The 18,836-nt window shown below is 44.1% G+C and overlaps 1 protein-coding gene across 4 annotated transcripts in view; it reads right to left on the minus strand.

Moving 5' to 3' along the window:
* Window positions 1-18,836, minus strand: part of SH3KBP1 (SH3 domain containing kinase binding protein 1) — a 370,029-nt gene that overhangs the window by 270,126 nt on the left and 81,067 nt on the right. Inside the window, exon 1 of one of the 4 annotated variants that reach the window (XM_010389054.2) lies at window positions 8,727-8,887. The exons of the other annotated variants lie outside the window; for them this stretch is intronic. Within the exon in view, the coding sequence (XP_010387356.1) occupies window positions 8,727-8,777 (51 nt within the window). The 5' untranslated portion in view covers window positions 8,778-8,887. Of the gene's footprint in view, window positions 1-8,726; window positions 8,888-18,836 lie in introns of those variants that run through there. 4 annotated transcript variants of the gene reach the window in all.

The raw sequence follows: 18,836 nt of genomic DNA on the forward strand, positions 1-18,836 counted from the left end.
ATTGTCTCCCAACTTCATATGCATATTCTTACTCCATGGTTGAGAAAAGTAAAAGCCAGTTTCAGGCCAAGCCCAGGAGAAAACCAGTAAATACACATCCCTCTGAGTATTCTCAAGGCTGAAAACCAATCCTCATAATGGTCATTAGGGAAGACGTGGTCTCCTAACCAACTATGCCCCTTCCTATAGATGAGGTTCTACCTTTGTGTTCCCAGTTTATTAATCAATAATTTATGCCAGGCATGAAAAAAAATGCCTGATAGAAACAAGTCAAGCTATATACTGCTGGTAGAAGGGCAATTTAGCAATATCTATCAAAACCATAAGGGCATAAACTCTTAACCCAGCAACTCCACTGCTAAGCATGTATCCCATGGATAGAGTCATAATAAAAGGTGACTTGTTGCAGGAGAAGCTGAAAACAATCCCAAATAGGGCACCAATTAAACACAATAAGGTGCTGATACAGAAAGATGCATTAAGTGGAAAAAAGTTGCTTGGCTCATACATTGCATTCTGTTGCCCAATTTGTGGGTTTTAATTTTTTTTTGTATTTCAATATTTGTATAAGCATACAAAAATCCTAGAGAGGCCAGGCGCGGTGGCTCAAGCCTGTAATCCCAGCACTTTGGGAGGCCGAGACGGGCGGATCACGAGGTCAGGACATGAAGACCATCCTGGCTAACACGGTGAAACCCCGTCTCTACTAAAAAAAAAAAAAAAAAAAAAAAAAAAAAAAAAAAATACAAAAAACTAGCTGGGCGAGGTGGCGGGCGCCTGTAGTCCCAGCTACTTGGGAGGCTGAGGCAGGAGAACGGCGTGAACCCGGGAGGCGGAGTTTGCAGTGAGCTGAGTTCCGGCCACTGCACTCCAGCCTGGGTAACAGAGCCAGACTCCGTCTCAAAAAAAAAAAAAAAATCCTAGAGAATGAAGAAAAAAACAAAAACCCAAGGGGGAGGGGAGTAAAATAGGAAACTTTACGCTCTTCTCTACCATCCGAATGTCTTTTCCGTGAGTTTATAATTTAAAACACATAGAAGAAAAATCCATGAGCAATGAGAATTCATGAGCATATAGCCTTGAATTTCTTTCAGCAGTGAACAGAATCTTAAGGGAGGGTTAAGCAACCTTCACTGGGCTGATTCCTACTCAGGAAGTAGCCTGACACAGTTAAGAGTGGGCTTCATGAACAAGGCACAAAACCTAAATGGTTTCTTATTAGTCATCGTTTAATCAGAAAACCAAAGAACTTTCCACACCCCATTCTGCAAGCCTAGCATATAAACACATTTTTAATCAATACATTTCCGTAATTTTGAGGGGTAAAGGTATGTGACATAATTAAAATACAATCCAGAACATTATGAATTTGATATCTTGCTCAATGGATACTAAAAATTACAGTGATGGTAACTTCTGGAAGGAAAAAAAAAAAAGCTGGGAAGGGCATAAGTATGCACATGGATACTCATCATGGTTTTGCATGTTAATAGCAAAAACCAAATTAGAAACAAACCAAATGTACACAACAGGAGACTAAGTGAATAAATTATATGCTAGCCATACAACAATATACTACAAAACTTAGTAACTCTGTATCATAGATGTGGAAAGATATTTGTGGCACATTTAAATTAAAAAGCTGTTTATAACAGCTTTTGGCATGGTTCTATTTGGAAAATTTTTTTTTAATATATACTTGTATATGCATGCTGGAAAAGGTTAGAAGGAAATAGACCAAAATATGAACCACAGTTATCTCAGCAGTAAGATTACAGGAGATTCTGTATGTGTATATTTTGGCTGATCTGTATTCTAACTTTTCTATCAAAACATTTTTTTAACTTAAAAAATGTTGGCTATCTTACCCTTTGGCAGACACAATGCTCTTCCATGGAAGAGAATTCAACATGAAACATGTTGCTTGTTCTCTCTCTCTTTTGCCCCTTTTCAGGTCTGTCAACAGTTTTTCTGATGCTTTAGAAACTAGAGAAAGGGGAAGAAGACAGGTCTAACATTTTCAAGGTTGTCTTTCCCTCTTTTAAATGTGACTATTATGTTAGGCCAGTGGTTCCTAACCAAAGGCAATCGTGCCCCCACAAGGGACATTTGGTAATGTCTGGAGACACTTTTCTTTGTTGTCTTGGAGGGATCTGGTTGGGGGGTGGGGCAACTGTGCTATTGGCATCTAGTGAGTAGACCCCAGAGATGCTCCTAAACATCCTACAACACACAAGACAGCCCCCACAACAGGCTTAACTGGCTCAAAATGTCAACAGTGCCAAAGCTGAGAAACTCTGGGTAAATGAGTCTTCAAGTGACTCCCTAACCCTTCATAAACAGCACCCTCAAATGCCTGTATAAGAACGTCTGGGCCAGGCATGGGTGGCTCACGCCTGTAATCCCAGCACTTTGGGAGGCCGAGGCAGGAGGATTACTTTAGCCCAGGAATTCTAGACCAGCCTGAGCAATACAGTGGGACCCCATCTCTTAAAAAAAATTTTTTAAAAAATAGCCAGGCATAGTGGTTGCATACCTGTAATCCCAGCTATTTGGGAGGCTGAGGTGGGAGGACTGTTTGAGCCTGGGAGGTCGAGGCTACAGTGAGTTGTGATCACGCCACTGCATTCCGGCCTAGGTGACAGAGCAAGACATTGTCTCGAGAAAAAAAAAAAAAAAAAAAAAAAAAAATATATATATATATATATATACATATATATGACTAAAAGGCACCTGTGGTAGAGTGGAATGCACTGATCACCAAGGCAGAATACCTGGGTTGAATCCTGGATCTGCCTCTTTTCTAGCCGTGAAGCCTCAGGCAGGCAACTGTACCACCCTGCTGATTACCCCACCCTCCTCTGTAAACTGAGAATCCCACCACTGGCCATCCACCTCCCACCTCTGAGTGCACAAGAAGCTTCAACACAATAATATGGGAGAAGAGGTTTTGTAAACGATAAAACACCATGCACATGTGAATGCTATTATCATTCTAGGGTACTAGTTGTCCAGGTTTACTAATGAACACACACTTAGGGTTTCAATGAGTCTTTACCTAGCACATTCCCACTGCCCTGAGTCACATTAACCTACTTCAGATGCTAACTTGGCAGTGATTTTTACTAAATACTGAAGCTGAAAAACATAAAGAGTGGTTTTTCTATATTATTTCTCCCTTGGCTTAAATTGTGAAACACCAGAACTTAGTGATCAGACAACATGACCTGGAATCAGACTCTCAGGAAAGAATTCCACCTTTACATCTTACTAGATTGGTGAGCATGGAAAGTGATGTGGTTTCTCTGTGTCTCAGTTTCCTCATCTGTCTATCCAAACCAGAACATTTCAGAGTGAAATGGTTTATCATCTGACCAGGACATCTGAGAATGAAAGCAGGTGATGTCAATGTTAATGTGAGGACAACAGGCATACACCAGAACCGTCCCCAGGCAAGTAGAGGATATAAGGTGGCTCTAAAAGAAGGGATAATGCTGGGCATGGTGGCTCACACCTATAATCCCAACACTTTGGGAGGCCCAGGCAGGCAGATCACTGAGCCCAGCAGTTCAAGACCAGCCTGGGCAACACGGTGAAACCCTGTCTCCACAAAAAAAAAAAAAAAAAAAAAAAAAAAAAAAAAAAACAGCCAGGAATTTTGGTGTGCACCTATAGTCCCAGCTACTCAGGAGGCTGACAGGTGGGAAGATCACTTGAGCCCAGGAAGTCGAGGCTGCAGTGAGCTGTGATTGTACCACTGCACTCCAGCCTGAGTGACAGAGTGAGATCCTGTCTCAATAAATAGAAAAATAAATAAAGAGGAAAATGATAACAGTGCCTGCCTCACAGGCTTGAAGTGATGACTTAATCAGACAAAAGAGGCAAAGCACACAGTATACACTCATTAAATGCTAGCTATGATTTTCTTTTTGTCCTTACTCCTTCCATTCATTCAGCAAGTTCTTAGTGCTCAGGCATGACTCTGGGTGCCAAGAAAGTAACAGGAAGTCAGTGAATAAGAACTTATCTGATCAACAAAGACAAAAGGATTTATTATTATCCCAAAGTCCCTGATTCAGGAAAGCTATTTCAGTTTGACTAAAAGTGAGCTATAAATGAATCCCATAAAGTTGTATTAATTAATGCCCTTTGTAACCTAGCACTCAATGCTTCAAGGCATGTTACGATATTCACTCCCTTTCATTTCTATGCACACCCCATTATGATGAATTACATACGGCGTGTCCACCAAGACAGCTTTACAGAACCCATGCATTATGAAAGCAAAGTTGCTTTAGCTTGCTTTTGCAAGGAGATGCATCTATATCTTTTGCCAAGAATTAAGCATTTTACTTCAGGATACTAAAACAATTTTCTCTAATAAGTCAACACTCGCCATGAAAGGTAGATATTCCTTATTTTATAGAGACATTCATTAACCTCTAGGGGCTTGCTGCTGTAATCACAAATTCCTTTTCCTTCCTCCTTTCGCCGCCCTCCATTTCAGTAAAATTGGTCTCAATTACTATGACCACAAATTCTCACACCCTAACGTTTCTGTACTTAACTACGGGGCCTTGCCCTTTCTTCTTCCTCTATGTTCACATTTTACCAGGCACATTCTCAGTCAGCCCTCCTTTTGTGCTAATTTCTGAGGCCATTACAGAAGCCACATTCGACTCCTTCGGTGATTGTTAGATCCTCAAACAAACGCCAGCCAGGCCCCATCACTGGAAAGGCAAGCTATGGACCTCCAAAAAGAGTCTGCCTATGGAGTAAGCTGTATGTGCGTAATTCACGACAAACTGAGGGGCTATCAGTTTCTGTTGTACTCCATGCCTCTGTCTTGATTCAAAGAAGCTTAAATCAATGGCGTGTGTTTTGATCTGGTGCTAGTTATGCAGACGTGCTTAGTTTGTGAAAATTCAACAGCTGTACCTCATGTGCTGTATATTATATGCCATAAAAATTCTTTTTAATAGCTTACACCATGTAAACCTCTATAAAAACTAAGCATAGTTTACACCTCACCTACACTATGTCCCTCAAACTGTTTTCAAATGGATTGCCACCAATCGGTGGGCCACGTAATCAGTTTAGAAGGTCCTGACAAGCATCTGTTGAATGGAATGGAGAATACAAGAGGGCATCACACACAGTGAAGGCAGCTACTGTTTCAGGAAACTTACTGCAGTTACATGGATGTGTACCATGGACCAGGTTGCCAGATTTTTTTTTTTTTAACTGCAGAACTTGGTCGATAAATCTCTGGGAGACCCTGAGTACATCAACAAATAAAAGATGAATTTGGGAGTCAGACAAGCCCGGTTTCTGATCTTGGCTGGTTGCAACCTATGTGCTTAAGAACAAGTCACCTAACCTCAGTGAGCCTCCATTTTGCTATCTCTAAAATGGGGGTAAAAACTGTCAACTCCCTGGAATTGGTGTAAGGTGTCAGTGAGCTGGCAAACAGTCTGCCACAGAGTGCTACTTAGACATGGGCCCTACCCCCACTGTCATTTAGGTGGTACCTTGGACTAGCTTCTTTACCTGTAGGAAGGAAGTTTCAAGGAAATATACAAAGAAGGGAAGTGCCAAGGCCAAGACCTCACTAACATCTGAGAGCAGCAGGGCAGGGGAAAGCTATGACCCCAGCACATTTGGTGGTAAGTCATCTGGCTTTGGATTCTAACCAGAGGGAAAACCACTTTCCAAGATAATGGGGTTTTTCGTGTTATTCTTGGCAGGAGGTGGAGAAAGGCAGAAAGGGAAGAAGGTCTCAGTAAAGAAATAAAGCATTTATTTTAAGCAAATCACTTTGAAGACAGGTGGTTTTCATTTTGAGAACAAAAATGATGCTTAAAACAGAGGGTTATCCCAGACACCAGCCAGGGGCTGGCCAAGAGAGGGAAACAGTGCCCTGGGGTCTGAAATGCTCCCAAAGTGCCAGAGCAGTGATGGATGCAGATGGAGAGGGGTCCAGCCACATAAAAGATGGGACTGGCTCTATCAGCTTGCAGTCACAAACTACTTAAAAGTCATTCACCATATTAATTATCCAAAGCAACTATTCATTCAACAAATATCTGTTGAGCATTTTCTATGCATCTAGAATCAAGTTAAGAGCTGGGGATATGGTAGGGATAAGACAGACAAGGCCCCTGCCCTCATGGAGCTAAAATTCTGGTGGGAGAGACATCAAATATCAAGTATATCAACGAGTTAACAAAATATTTACAGGCTGTGATATAAGGACTGTAAAGGAAATAAATGTGGTGATGTGATGGGAATGGAGAAAGGAAACTCAAGATGGGAGGCTGGCCCTTGAGACAAAATGGCCCTGGAGGGCTACATAGAGTGGTACCTGAAAGAAGAGAAAGGGCCAGCCAAGCAAGGAGCCAAAAAAAAAAAGGGGGGGGCATTCCCAGCAGTGAGAATTGCAAGTGCCCGGACCCAGAGACAGTGCTCAGACAGGCAAGAACTCGATATGGTAGAAGGCAGTGGCTGAGTGGGAAGATGACCCCGATGAGGCTGAAAAGGTAGGCAAAGCCAGACCATACAAGGCCCAGTAGACCACAGAAAAGAAAGTGGATTTCAATGAAAAGCAGCAGAAAAGTACTGAAGGTTAGCACTCTGATACATTACTTTGATGTTGATTAAGAGGTGCTCTTAAATCATCATACGCAAAACAAACTGTCCTGATGATTTATACAATGTCTCTCTGTAATCAGTGATAAAAGTTAGCACTGTGTCAGAGATCACTGATACACAATTATTGAGGAGTATTGCCAGTCAAAGACAAACAACTTGAGCCTATGGATGAGATGAAATACGAGGAATTAAATGGGGGAAAGGGGTGGGAGAACTTGTGACTGGCAAGGGAACACCATCATCAGCAATTAACTCACAGCAAATATAAAGCACATAGTACAGTTAATTAACAGAGCAGGCTCTAGAAAGTGCCCTAAACACACACACACACACACACACACACACACTCACACGAAAGGCAACTGGGGCTTGACCGACGTGCATGGTGGCTGCCTAAATTCATAAACACATTAAATGAAACAACACAATGGAAAAGTACCAAGACGGTCTCCTACATGTACTTCTGAATCAGAATTCAGATGACTGCTCAGCCGTTTTCAATCAAGGTTAATTTTTATTTTCATTTTTTTTGACACAGGGTCTCACTCCTGTCACCCAGGCTGGAGTGCAGTAGCATGATCATGGCTCACTGCTGCCTCGACCTCCCAGGCTCAGTCAATCCTTCAGCCTCAGCCTCCTGAGTAGCTGGGACTACAGGCGTGTGTCACCATTCCTGGCTAATTTTTTTTTTTTTTTTTTTTTTTTTTAAGTAGAGACAGGGTCTCACCATGTTACCCAGGCTGGTCTCGAACTCCTGGGCTCAAGCAATCCTCCTGCCTTGGCCTCCCAAAGTGCCAGAATTACAGGCATAAATCATTGTGCCTGGCCGAGGTTTACCTTTTGTTTTCCTTCTCCCTCGCTCTGGCTGAATATAGGTTTTAATAAGTTGGAAACTCAAAGCTAGATGGGAAAGGGGTCTTTTGAATTATCACTCTCCCCAAGAACCTGTAACATAGCCTCCTAACTTGGGTCCCCAGTTCCCATCATCTTTAAACTTAAACATTATCTATGAGACATAACCATGACTCACTCATACCCCTTCCTCAGGACCTTGTTTTGGGAGGCGGGTACCTGGCCATGACTAAAAGGGCAACCTGGGGCTACGTACTTAAGCAAGGCCAATTGGTCGACCCCAAGATCAAACCTATGACACTGACCATGAGAACTTAGTGGCCACAAAAGCTGCCCTGAAACAAGCCAGGACAGCAACACTGGTGGCATCTCACAGAGCCCAGCACACTGCTTGCATTTATGGCATAGAGTGCCACGGAAAAGGAGAAGGATGGCAACCAAGCACCAGGTGCCTTCACATTCACTACTTCAAACAATCCAGTAACCCTGTGAGGTGGTAGGATGGAGATTTTCAGATGAGAAAAGTAAGACTCGGAGAGATCTTGGTTAGCGGCCCATGGCTGCACAGTTAGCTGAGCGGGGAACTGAACCTGTCCTGACACCTCAATTGGCATCTGGCAACAGGACAGTGCTCTTGACTGACCCCAAGCTGACTTTCTCTCCTGTCTCCCATCTCATTCTTACCCCCACTCCCTTTATTTCTTCACACTACAGGAAAGCTAAATTCCACACCTGGCTTCCTCTCAGATTCCCAAAACTGCCAGCTGCATCAGAAATGTTACCTGCTCCCAACCCCTGAGAGGGGTACCTCACTGCAGAAATGGATGCCTGCAGGGGGTTTGGCTGCATGCAGCTGCCTGTGTGCAGCATCCCCTGGAGAAAACTCACCTGGCTGTCTATAGTGATCAGAGAAGGAAAGAGCCACCAAACCAGATGACAGAGCTGTTCAAAATCTTTATAAATGCCACTACAAAAGGAACTCAGCCAAAAGAATCCACTTCTATCACAGACAAGGGCTTAGTGAAAGAAATACCCTTCGGCTACAAACCAGAAAACTGAGACCTGGGGCCAAGCAGAAAACAATGTTGGTCACCATCTTGGAAGGACTGACCTGAGACCAAATTCCCCATCATGCCTCCCTCTTGGCCTACAAAGTAGTTGGGCAACAGGCTACAAAAGATGCAGACATCGTAACAATCAAAACAGATGTATGGCCTACTTACAATCTCAGACAAGTCTGCGGCACTTGGGGCTTTGGCTGCTGAAACTTCCATTCTGTGAAGTATGAAATGGTAATTTCTGGCTGTGTCTGAACTCTGGGAAGGAGTAAGTTCCGTGCTCTCCGAGAACTGCAAGTCTCTCTGATTCACTTGGCAGCAAAATTATTCTAAGCATCCTGTCCCGTACCCAACCCGCCTGCCCCTCCCACTACACACTCACACTGGTGGATTTTTTTTTTTGTAATTCTTTGCACTTATTTCTGTCACAAATCAAGTGAAAAGTAATCCAACCTCTGGCACTTGAGAGTGTGGAACCTGTATGACTGAGGAGGAGGAAGAGCCACCTAATTAGGAAGAAGTTATAATTAACATCAGAGAGGAGAGAGCTGGAGAACCGCAGAGTCTGCAGTAACAGCAAATGGAGATTATTTGAGACAGCTGAAACACTCCACCCAGGCCTCCAGAAGAGGACATGCACGGGAAACAAAGGGCATATGGTGTTTGCTTTCTTCAACATCCGTTCTCACCATTAAGAGCTGCACCAGCGAACGCTCATTACTTACATGTGGACAAACCTCGCCCTGAAAATGCACTCTAAAATACAGCTCTTAATCAAATAAATGACTTTGCAAAGCAGAGGCTTACCTTGATTTTTTTATCACACATAAGTACTAAAGTAAAATTTAATAAAGTCCAAATAACTGGCAGAATGTCTATTTGGCTCAGTGAAGCATGAACTGTACTAGAAAAAAAGTTCACTTTTGTTAATTTCAAGTTCATACAGTAATTCAAATACTGACATATTCAGAGCAGGATTTTATTTTTTCCCCAAGGAGAGATTCCAAGGGACTAACTTAACAACTAGATAGAAATGATTTTCTACTATTTACTACTAGTCATATATTTAGATATTTCTATCCTAAAGCAAACAGGTTTTTCAATGTTACTCAAATCATTTACTTCTCACATATGTTAGTATTACCACCATCACCAATATTACCCTCACTATAAAACTGTTCAAAGGTAAACTTTAGTGAACTCCTTCACCAAATTATGAGAACCTCCTGAATTGGTGAGATCTGAACTGATACTTTTCAGAGATGTAAAGCTAGGGTCAGCTTCAAAACTACTCACGCATTATTACTCTCAAGCCTGTAGAGATCAACGATCAAATTTGCTGTCACTCAGCAGATTGGTCTACCTTCCCCTAGATAACAAGTTCAAAATCAGATGATCACCTTGCTTGCGTTTAACATTAAAAAAGGCCCCCAGGTGAAAGGAAACAAACAATCCAATGTGGTTGGTCAGTAACCCTCAGCGAGCACTGCTGGTTGCCTACCCAGTAGAGCTGGCTCCCTTCCTTCTTCCCCAGCAGAGCCCACTCCTGGTCACAGGTGCCCATCCATTCCCCCATGGAGCCCATTTCCAGCTCTAGGAAGGACAGCCTAATTAATTCTAAACCAAACATTGCTTCAGGGTGGGCAGTGGGAACAAAGCTCACCCAATCAGACTGCAAGAAATAACTCCTTCTACATACAGGCTGTGAGCAAGGAAGCAAAGGGCCCCACTGCAGATGGATGCCATTCTACAACCGTCTGACCACCACAGGGAAGCCAGCCCTTGGGTGAAGCTACTGCCAGAACAACACGGTGGGGGAAGAGACAGCAAGAACATGGGTTTCTGATGTCACACTGAGCGGCTGATCACACTGCCCCTGGGGTCCACCCTACCTCTAGCCTCCCAATTATGCGAAATAACAAATGTCTGTGTTTAAGGCAGTCCCAGACAGCTTTCTGTTCCATGTAATCTCAAGCATGCTGGGAGCAACAGGCTGAGCAGTAACTGGGTAGCCAAGAGTAAGAGTTTATAATTTGGGAAAGGGACTCCTTAAAGTAAATAATACATCTGCTGAAAACATTCTCCTTAATGTTAAAGAAAAAGGAGAAATTACAAAGATGAGTGGTTGCCTAGGGCTGAGCGTGGAAATAGAGAGTGACTGCAAATGGGCACAGGTTTCTTTTGGGGGTGGTGGAAATGTTCAAGAATTAGATTGTGGTGATGGTCACACAACTCCGTAAATATATTAAAAAGCACTGACTGGGATACTCAGTAGGTCAACATCATGGCATGTAAATTAGACCTCAAAGCTGTTTTAAAAACCTTGCCTGGGCCAGGTGCAGTGGCTCATGTCTGTAATTCTAACACTTTGGGAGGCTGAGGTGGGCGGATCCCTTGAGGTCAGGAGTTTGAAACCAGCCTGGCCAACATGGAGAAACCCTGTCTCTACTAAAAATACAAAAAAATTAGCCGGGCATGATGGCGGGTGCCTGTAATCCCAGCTACTTGGGAGACTGAGGCAGAAGGATCACTTGAACCCAGGAGGCAGAGGTTGCAGTGATCCGAGATCGCGCCACTGCACTCCAGCCTGGGCGACGGAGCAAGGCTCTGTCCCCGTGCGGGGGGCGGGGTGGGGGGGCGTGGGGAACATGTCTGGAGGCTCCGTACGGTGGCTGACGCCTGTAATCCTAGCACTTTAGGAGACCCAGGTGGGCGGATCACTTGAGGCCAGGAGTTCCAGACCAGCCTGGCCAACACAAGGAAACCCAGTCTCTACCAAAAAAATACAAAAATTAGCCAGGTGTGCTGGCGCATGTCTGTAGTCCCAGCTACTCAAGAGGCTGAGGCACAAGAATTGCGTGAACCCAGGAGGCGGAGGTTGCAGTAAGCCAAAAGCGCACCACTGTACTCCAAAATATTAAAATAAAATAAAAAATAAAAATAAAAACCTTGCCTGGGAGCAGGTGCTCATTCAGGAGAGGTCACAGATTGAAGGAACTTTCCACCATCCACATGTGATGGTGTGGCACACCCCTGCTTAGAATCCTGCCTCAGTGGTTCCCAATTACCCCAAAAGTCCAAGTTCCTTACAAGGGCATGCAAGATCCCTCTCACCTTCTGGCCTCGCTTCCCATTTTACTCTGGCAAGGCTTATTTCTAGGTACTCATCAAGCTGTAGGCCTCTGTTCACGCTCACACTACACCCTCTTTCTCACCCACTCTGGGCTCTGGTCCGTCCTCTTCACCTGATTAAATTCCTTCCTCTCCTGTCCCAAGCTCTTAGGTCCCCCTCCCTTTGTGCTCCCTTAGCATACTGGGCACGCACCACAGTGGGTTGGAAAAGTGTGTTTCCAGGTCAGTCTCTCCCCTCACGATCTCCCCGGGGCCCAGAACAGCTCTCAAGACACAGCAGACACTCAACAGATGCCCACTAGACTGAGCTAATCTTTCTCTTTCGGGAAGGGCACCAATCTCTCCCACAGGGCACTGTGTCATTGAGGTTGGAGGCGTGAGAGCCAGAGGCAGGTTCCAGGAGTCCTTGCTCTCATCCACACCCACCTTCCTCCAGCGACTTCAGGCTCAGCACAGGACACAGGAGGCAGCTTGCACTGGTAGCATCCACAACGGGCAGGAAATCCCTTATCCAGATCACGCTTAGTGCTCTGCTTCTCCACACCAACCCTCCCTGACACAGAAGTTCATGATGACAATGCACAACATCTCTCACTGTAGAAGCTTCAGAAAAGGAAGACAGGGAATGTCCAACTTTTTTTATTTTTCTGATTGTGAGGTTTCCCTTATTTATTTTAGAGACACTGTCTCACTACGTTGTCCAGGCTGGTCTCTAACTCCTGGGCTCAGGCAATCCTCCCCAACCTCAGCCTCCCAAGTAGCAGTGACTATAGGCACATACCACCATGCCTGGCTAATTTTTAAATTTACTGTAGATACAAGGTCTCATTATGTTGGCCAGGTTGGTCTCGAACCCCTGGCCTCAAGTGATCCTCCCACCTTGACCTCCCAAAGCACTGGAATTACAGGCATAGGCCACCGCACCCAGCCCCTTATGTAAGGAGCTAAGAAAAGTCACACATGCAACATTAGAAAACACCTGGTTTTGAAGAAAGACTCCAAGTTAAAAAGAGAGACACAATAGCTTGAGGAGAGCCGAAGCTAAGTCTCCACCTGGTGTCTTATCTTCCTGCTTGACCTCAGGGGAAAAGATTAATAGTAGGATTTACAAAATGTTAAGAAGACACTTGCTGAGGTGTCTCAGTTATCAAAATAAAATAAAATCATACTGTGAAAGCGGCAAAACTCCACAGAGGAATCTGCTTCATCACAACAAAGACATCCCCTGGCCCTTCTTTCTAGCCTGTCCTGGCTCCCCACACACTGCTAGAAATGAAACCCCAGGCTGGGCACGGTAGCTCACTCCTGTAATCCCAGCACTTTGGGACGCTGAGGCGGGCGGATCACGAGGTCAGGAGATCGAGACCATCCTGGCTAACGCGGTGAAACCCCGTCTCTACTAAAAATACAAAAAATTAGCCGGGCATGGTGGTGGGTGCCTGTAATCCCAGCTACTCGGGAGGCTGAGGCAGAAGAATCAGTTGAACACAGGAGGCACAGGTTGCAGTAAGCTGAGATCGCGCCACTGCACTCTAGCCTGGGCGACAGGGTAAGACTCCATCTCAAAAAAAAAAAAGAAGAAGAAGAAAAGAAAAGAAATGAAACCCCAAACCTGGGAGCATAGGAAAGAGCTGAAATAACACTTTAAATATTCACGATGGTAATTGCAAGTCCTACCTCATAATCATGACTTCTCTTTTCCATATTTGGGCCCCGGCTTCCCTGGACACACTCCAGGGGCCTTCACAGACATTATCTAATGCTAGGCAGGTCAGCAAGCTAACCATTAAGTACTCTTTTTTTTTTTTTTTCTCCACGCTCTCTGATTTAAGTCAGTTTGGACACACTCATAAAGAACCAGTGAGTTCCCTTCCAAGATGGGTGGCTGCTAAGATAGCTCATGTAGTTTTGGTCAAAGTGGAAGCCCTTAGGATGTCAAAAAGCTTATCTTTAAACATCTCAATCTGATTCCAACAGTGAAGTTTTCAAAGCTATCATTACTCCCCCATCCCCAATAAACAAAGCTGGCAGATTTATTATCAAATGATTTCTCTAGCTTTTTTTTTTTTTTTTCAAATACCTGCTGGTTTCACCCCTGCAGAGATCTAATTCAATAGGTCTGGTGTGGCCCTGAGAAACTATTGTTTAAACTCCCCCAGGTGATCCACACAGCCAGAAGACAGACATCTAGGTCTAAAGTGTCAGAAATGCTTGCTACTAAAAGGAGGATCAACTGGGAGCTTCTTAGGACTGCAGAATCTCAGCTTCCCCAAACCTACCCACCCCCAGCCCAAACCCTGCCCCCCAGAACCCCGCTGCCATCACAATCTGCCTTTTAACAAGATCCTAGGAAGAAGGGCACATCTGAGTTTAGGCAGCCTAAGGCTACACTGTAGTCTGGCCTCAGAATCTTCTAGGTTTTTTGTTTTTTGTTTGTTTCCCCTTTACAAATGGGAGATGGAAAAGTGGGAGGGCACAATCAAAATTCACATTCCAGTTTTTTCCAGGATCTTTATTGATGAACGACAGGGTCAAATCCTGCTCTTACCCTCACCATCCTCCTAGAAAATATGACTAGTCAGATTAAACGTAAAGGGAGTAAAAAATGAGACACAGCCTGTTTTTTAAATTAAAGCAATACATTGTTCCATTTGTGCTGGCAGCATCCACACTTGCATTACTGCGCATGTTTAAAGCTGCCAGTTGAAATCAACTCAGTCAAAGCACCAGAACCTGCAAAATCTTTTAGCGTTAAAGGGCTTTATGTGGAACCAAAGCATTCCAAGATAAATAATTCCTGGAGCTAATGAGAACTACTAATTGCATCCATTCTTAAAAATCAATATACTTGAAACTTTTTAAAGATTCATGTGCTTATTTCCCTTGTTCAAATAACATCATAAGGCATTCACAGGAAGTTGTGGTTTCAATTGAGACGTGGCTGCATATTTAAAAAAAAAAAAAAAAACTCGCAGTATCCTATCACAGAGCTCAGCCAAGACTTCCAGCAGGTTCTCCGAACCTGACAGATTTGGGTGCCCCTCATGCTAATTACCGTCTGGTTTGAGGTTTGTGAACATAGCCAAGGCCACCCAGACAATGCTGTACCGTAGTACAATTAGGGGTGAGAGAACACAGACTCCAGAGTTAAGCCACCCACCGGCCCAAGTCCAGACCTGCCATTTACAATCTGTGCTCCCTTGGGCAACTTACTTAACGTCTCTGGTCTGTGGGAAGTGCTATATAAAGATGTGCTGTTTTCCTCATCTAATATGCAGTCCCATGAATGGTACAGATAAAGGAACTATGCACACAGTGGGTGCTCAGTTATTGCTTGCTAATGGTTGAAGAACTCTCCATTCACCTGGTATTTCCCTCAATGAATATATCATTACCAAATACCAGCAACCTTTTGGTGTATCAAGAAAGGTACTCGGGAAAGTGTTTTTCTTCCCCTAATGGTGAAAAACAAAAACCAATGGATATAAGCACCTTCTTTTTTTTTTTTTTTTTTTTTTTCTGAGACGGAGTCTCGCTCTGTCACCCAGGCTGGAGTGCAGTGGCCAGATCTCAGCTCACTGCAAGCTCCGCCTCCCGGGTTCACGCCATTCTCCTGCCTCAGCCTCCCGAGTAGCTGGGACTACAGGCGCCGCCACCTCGCCCAGCTAGTTTTTTGTATTTTTAGTAGAGACGGGGTTTCACCGTGTTAGCCAGGATGGTCTCGATCTCCTGACCTCGTGATCCGCCCGTCTCGGCCTCCCAAAGTGCTGGGGATTACAGGCTTGAGCCACCGCGCCCGGCCATATAAGCACCTTCTTAATCCAACATAACAGTCTCCCTCTCCAGTCATGTACTTAATATGGTTCATTTATATTATGTCTCATATCTTCTCAAAAAATAATTACTATAGAAAAAGTATGAAAAGCATTTGAGCAGGTGAAAAATGCAGTCTACAAAACAGTAGACTGGGCCAGGCACAGTGGTTCATGCCCATAATGCCAGCACTTTGGGAGGCCGAGGCGGGTGGATCACTTGAGGTCAGGAGTTCGAGACCAGCCTGGTCAACGTGGTGAAACCCTGTCTCTACTAAAATTTTTAACAAAAATTAGCTGGGCATGGTGGTGCGCACCTGTAATTCCAGCTACTTGGGAGGCTGAGGCAGGAGAATCACTTGAACCAGGGAAACGGAGGTTGCACTGAGCCGAGTTCGTGCCACTGCACTCCAGCCTGGGCAACAGAGCGAGACTCCATCTCAAAATCAAAACAAAACAACCCAGTAGACTGGTACCAATTACTTAACAGTTATTGAGAGCATAAAAAGTGATTTCCAGAATGTTCCAGGTAGGGAAGTGTCAGACAACATTGCCCTCACGGTATTAATACTATACAATAGCATTCATAGTGGTAAGACACAGCGAAAATTGGGATGTTGCAACTATTTACCCATTTTCATCTATTTTAAGCACTCCTGAAAAACAAACAAGTGATAGGTCGTTCAACATGCATTTACTAAATCCATTTCCTTAGGCACTTTCAGCAGCCAATATTTTCACACAAACTGAGCTACTATGTGAATTTAACAACTATGTTTGGTTTTCGGTTTTCTTTTTCATCAGAGGCTCCACTTTTAAGAATGCCCATCCTTCTAATTAGTTCTTACAACACAATCCTGGGAAGTCAGGCTGCCAGAGTTCAAATAACTGGGTTGACCCTAATAGATCTGCAATCTTCATCAAGTCAGGCAACCTCTCTGAGCTTCAGTTTTCCCATCTGTAACATAGGAATAATCACTACTTGGGGCAAAGGATGGAGGGTAAGGAGTAGCTGAATTAGTACAAAGAAGAACAAAACAGTTGTACTGGATAAATGATGAAGTATCTACTCAGAATTGCAAATTCACATTCCTTTTCACCCTGTACCAGGTCCTGAAGTGGTTACAAAGAAGGTCTAATAGATTCTCCTTGTCCCTCAAAATGGAGGAAGACAGGTAATTCTTACACATGTTTAAAGAAAACCCACCCACCACTTTATCCCTAGAGGTTGGCCATGACAGCAACACAATTGTAAAGCTTGCTGTAATCAGCACCATGCCCATAGCGCTTTTACCTTCCAAGGCAACAGTATAGACCGAGGGAGGATCCAACCTTGTTCACACTTCTGGGCAATTACACTTCTTGTTCTCTGCTTGGATGGCTCTTAGTAATGGCAGGGGCCTCTTCCTCATCATTCACATGTGAGCTCCAACTTCTCCTCACCTGAAACAGCCCACACACTCCACCAGCCACTCTAGCCTTTTCCTCTCCTGTTGTTTCTTCATGGCATGTTTCACTATCTATAATTATCTTTTCACTTGTCTGTGGTTAAGCCCTCTGTCCTCTGTTGGAGTGTAAGCTCTCTAAAAGCTCAGACCTTGTTAAGCTCATTCTGAAATGGCTCCTAAAATGGCACCTGTCACAGAAAGGGCACTCAGTGGACAGAGCTAGGTAAGATACATGTGAGTTTTGATCGTTGCAGCAGCTATATCGCATTTGCATTTGGTTCTACCGAGTGCTTTGTCTCTTCAGACTGCTTTTACCTGCCTTTTGGCATGCCTTGTAATTTTTGGTTGAAAGCCAGACATTTCGTAGAGGGTAGCAGATACTGAGGTAAATGAGCCCTTAGTGTGGGATTGATATTAATCTAGTTAAGAGTTGAGCTGCCTTGAGGTTTGTTGTTCCTATGAATTTGAGAAACTTCAAGTTCCTCTAGTGACCTTTTTTGTCCCCTCTCTTGGCTTTGGGGCTTTCCTTTATGCTGTTCCCAGTGTAAGCCTGTCTCTTGCAGCTATCCCCGCTGTAACCCACTGTTGTTATTCCTGGGGGCTTGCTAGCCTGCGGGTGGGGTGAGGGAAGAAGGGAAGTTCTCCCATATTCCAAGCCTCAGTCTCTAAAGTACACTCGGTGGGCCTGTGTCTTCAAGGTGTAAGCTTCACAATGTATTTGCCCTAGGGATAGAGCTCCTCCCACCCCATACCCCCAGCTGTAGCAGGTATCACCAATGTTCTCAGTCTACCTCCTGCTTAAAGACCTTTTTTTTAGGTGAGATGGGATGGGGAAGGGGCTGGAGGGGCGCTCCATCCCCCAGCTGCAATGGTTAATTCACCAGAGCTCTCAGACCATAGCCTTCCTCTGCAGAATAAGCCTCTTGCTCCTTAAAGGAGAAGGGTCTAAGTAGATTGCTCAGTGGTTCCTGAGCCAGCACCATGAGTTTTCTCTGAATTTTCCCTCACCCTCCCAGTTAGAGCCAAATGGGATTCCTAGAAGAAAAGCCTGCAAAGGGATAGGACCCCCTCCCCCACAACTGCTGCCCTCAAGACTTCACACTCTCAAGTTAGCCCACACTCAGCCTCCAGCAATTTGTCAAATTTTCTAGCTTAATCTTCCTACCTACTTCTATGGGGTCTAGTGGCTTCTGCTCCTGTAAACAAATGCTCAGGTCCTGTCCTGTGTCTCAGAAGGCACCTCTTTCCAGATTCTGAAATGGTCGTTTGCTCTGCAAACTCAGTTCTCTGTTAATCTCCAATCTGTCCAGATTTTTTCTTGGAAGCGTGGGAGGGACATCTTTGCAGCTCTCTACATCTCTGAGCTGAAATCAGAAGTCTACTTATTTATTTTTTTCAAGGATCAGAAGTAACTATGACAAAATGGCAACATTTGATAGAACTAGGTAGTGGGTAGCTAGATGTTGGTTATATATGCTCTTTTATATTTTCATAGTTCAGTAACATTTCAAATTATAAAATTAAGTTGTAGGTGGCCATGGTAGAAAATAGTGCTATAATATAAATAGACTTAAGTATGTGTATAGCACTTGGTTCTTCAATAATTTACAGAAATCAACTGAATTTTAAAATACAACCAGCATTTTTGGCAACACTTCAGAAACTGTCCTGAAAAAATATAAATCACTCCAATACACCATTAAATGTCAGTATCAGCCAGGCACAGTGGCTCACGCCTGTAATCCCCACACTTTGGGAGGCCGAGGCAGGTGGATCACGAGGTCAGGAGATCGAGACCATCCTGGCCAACATGGTGAAACCCTGTCTCTACTAAAATACAAAAAATAGCTGGGTGTGGTGGCGTGCGCCTGTAATCCCAGATA

This window comes from Rhinopithecus roxellana, chromosome 7 (assembly GCF_007565055.1).
Source record: "Rhinopithecus roxellana isolate Shanxi Qingling chromosome 7, ASM756505v1, whole genome shotgun sequence".
In the NCBI taxonomy this organism is placed as follows: domain Eukaryota; kingdom Metazoa; phylum Chordata; class Mammalia; order Primates; family Cercopithecidae; genus Rhinopithecus; species Rhinopithecus roxellana.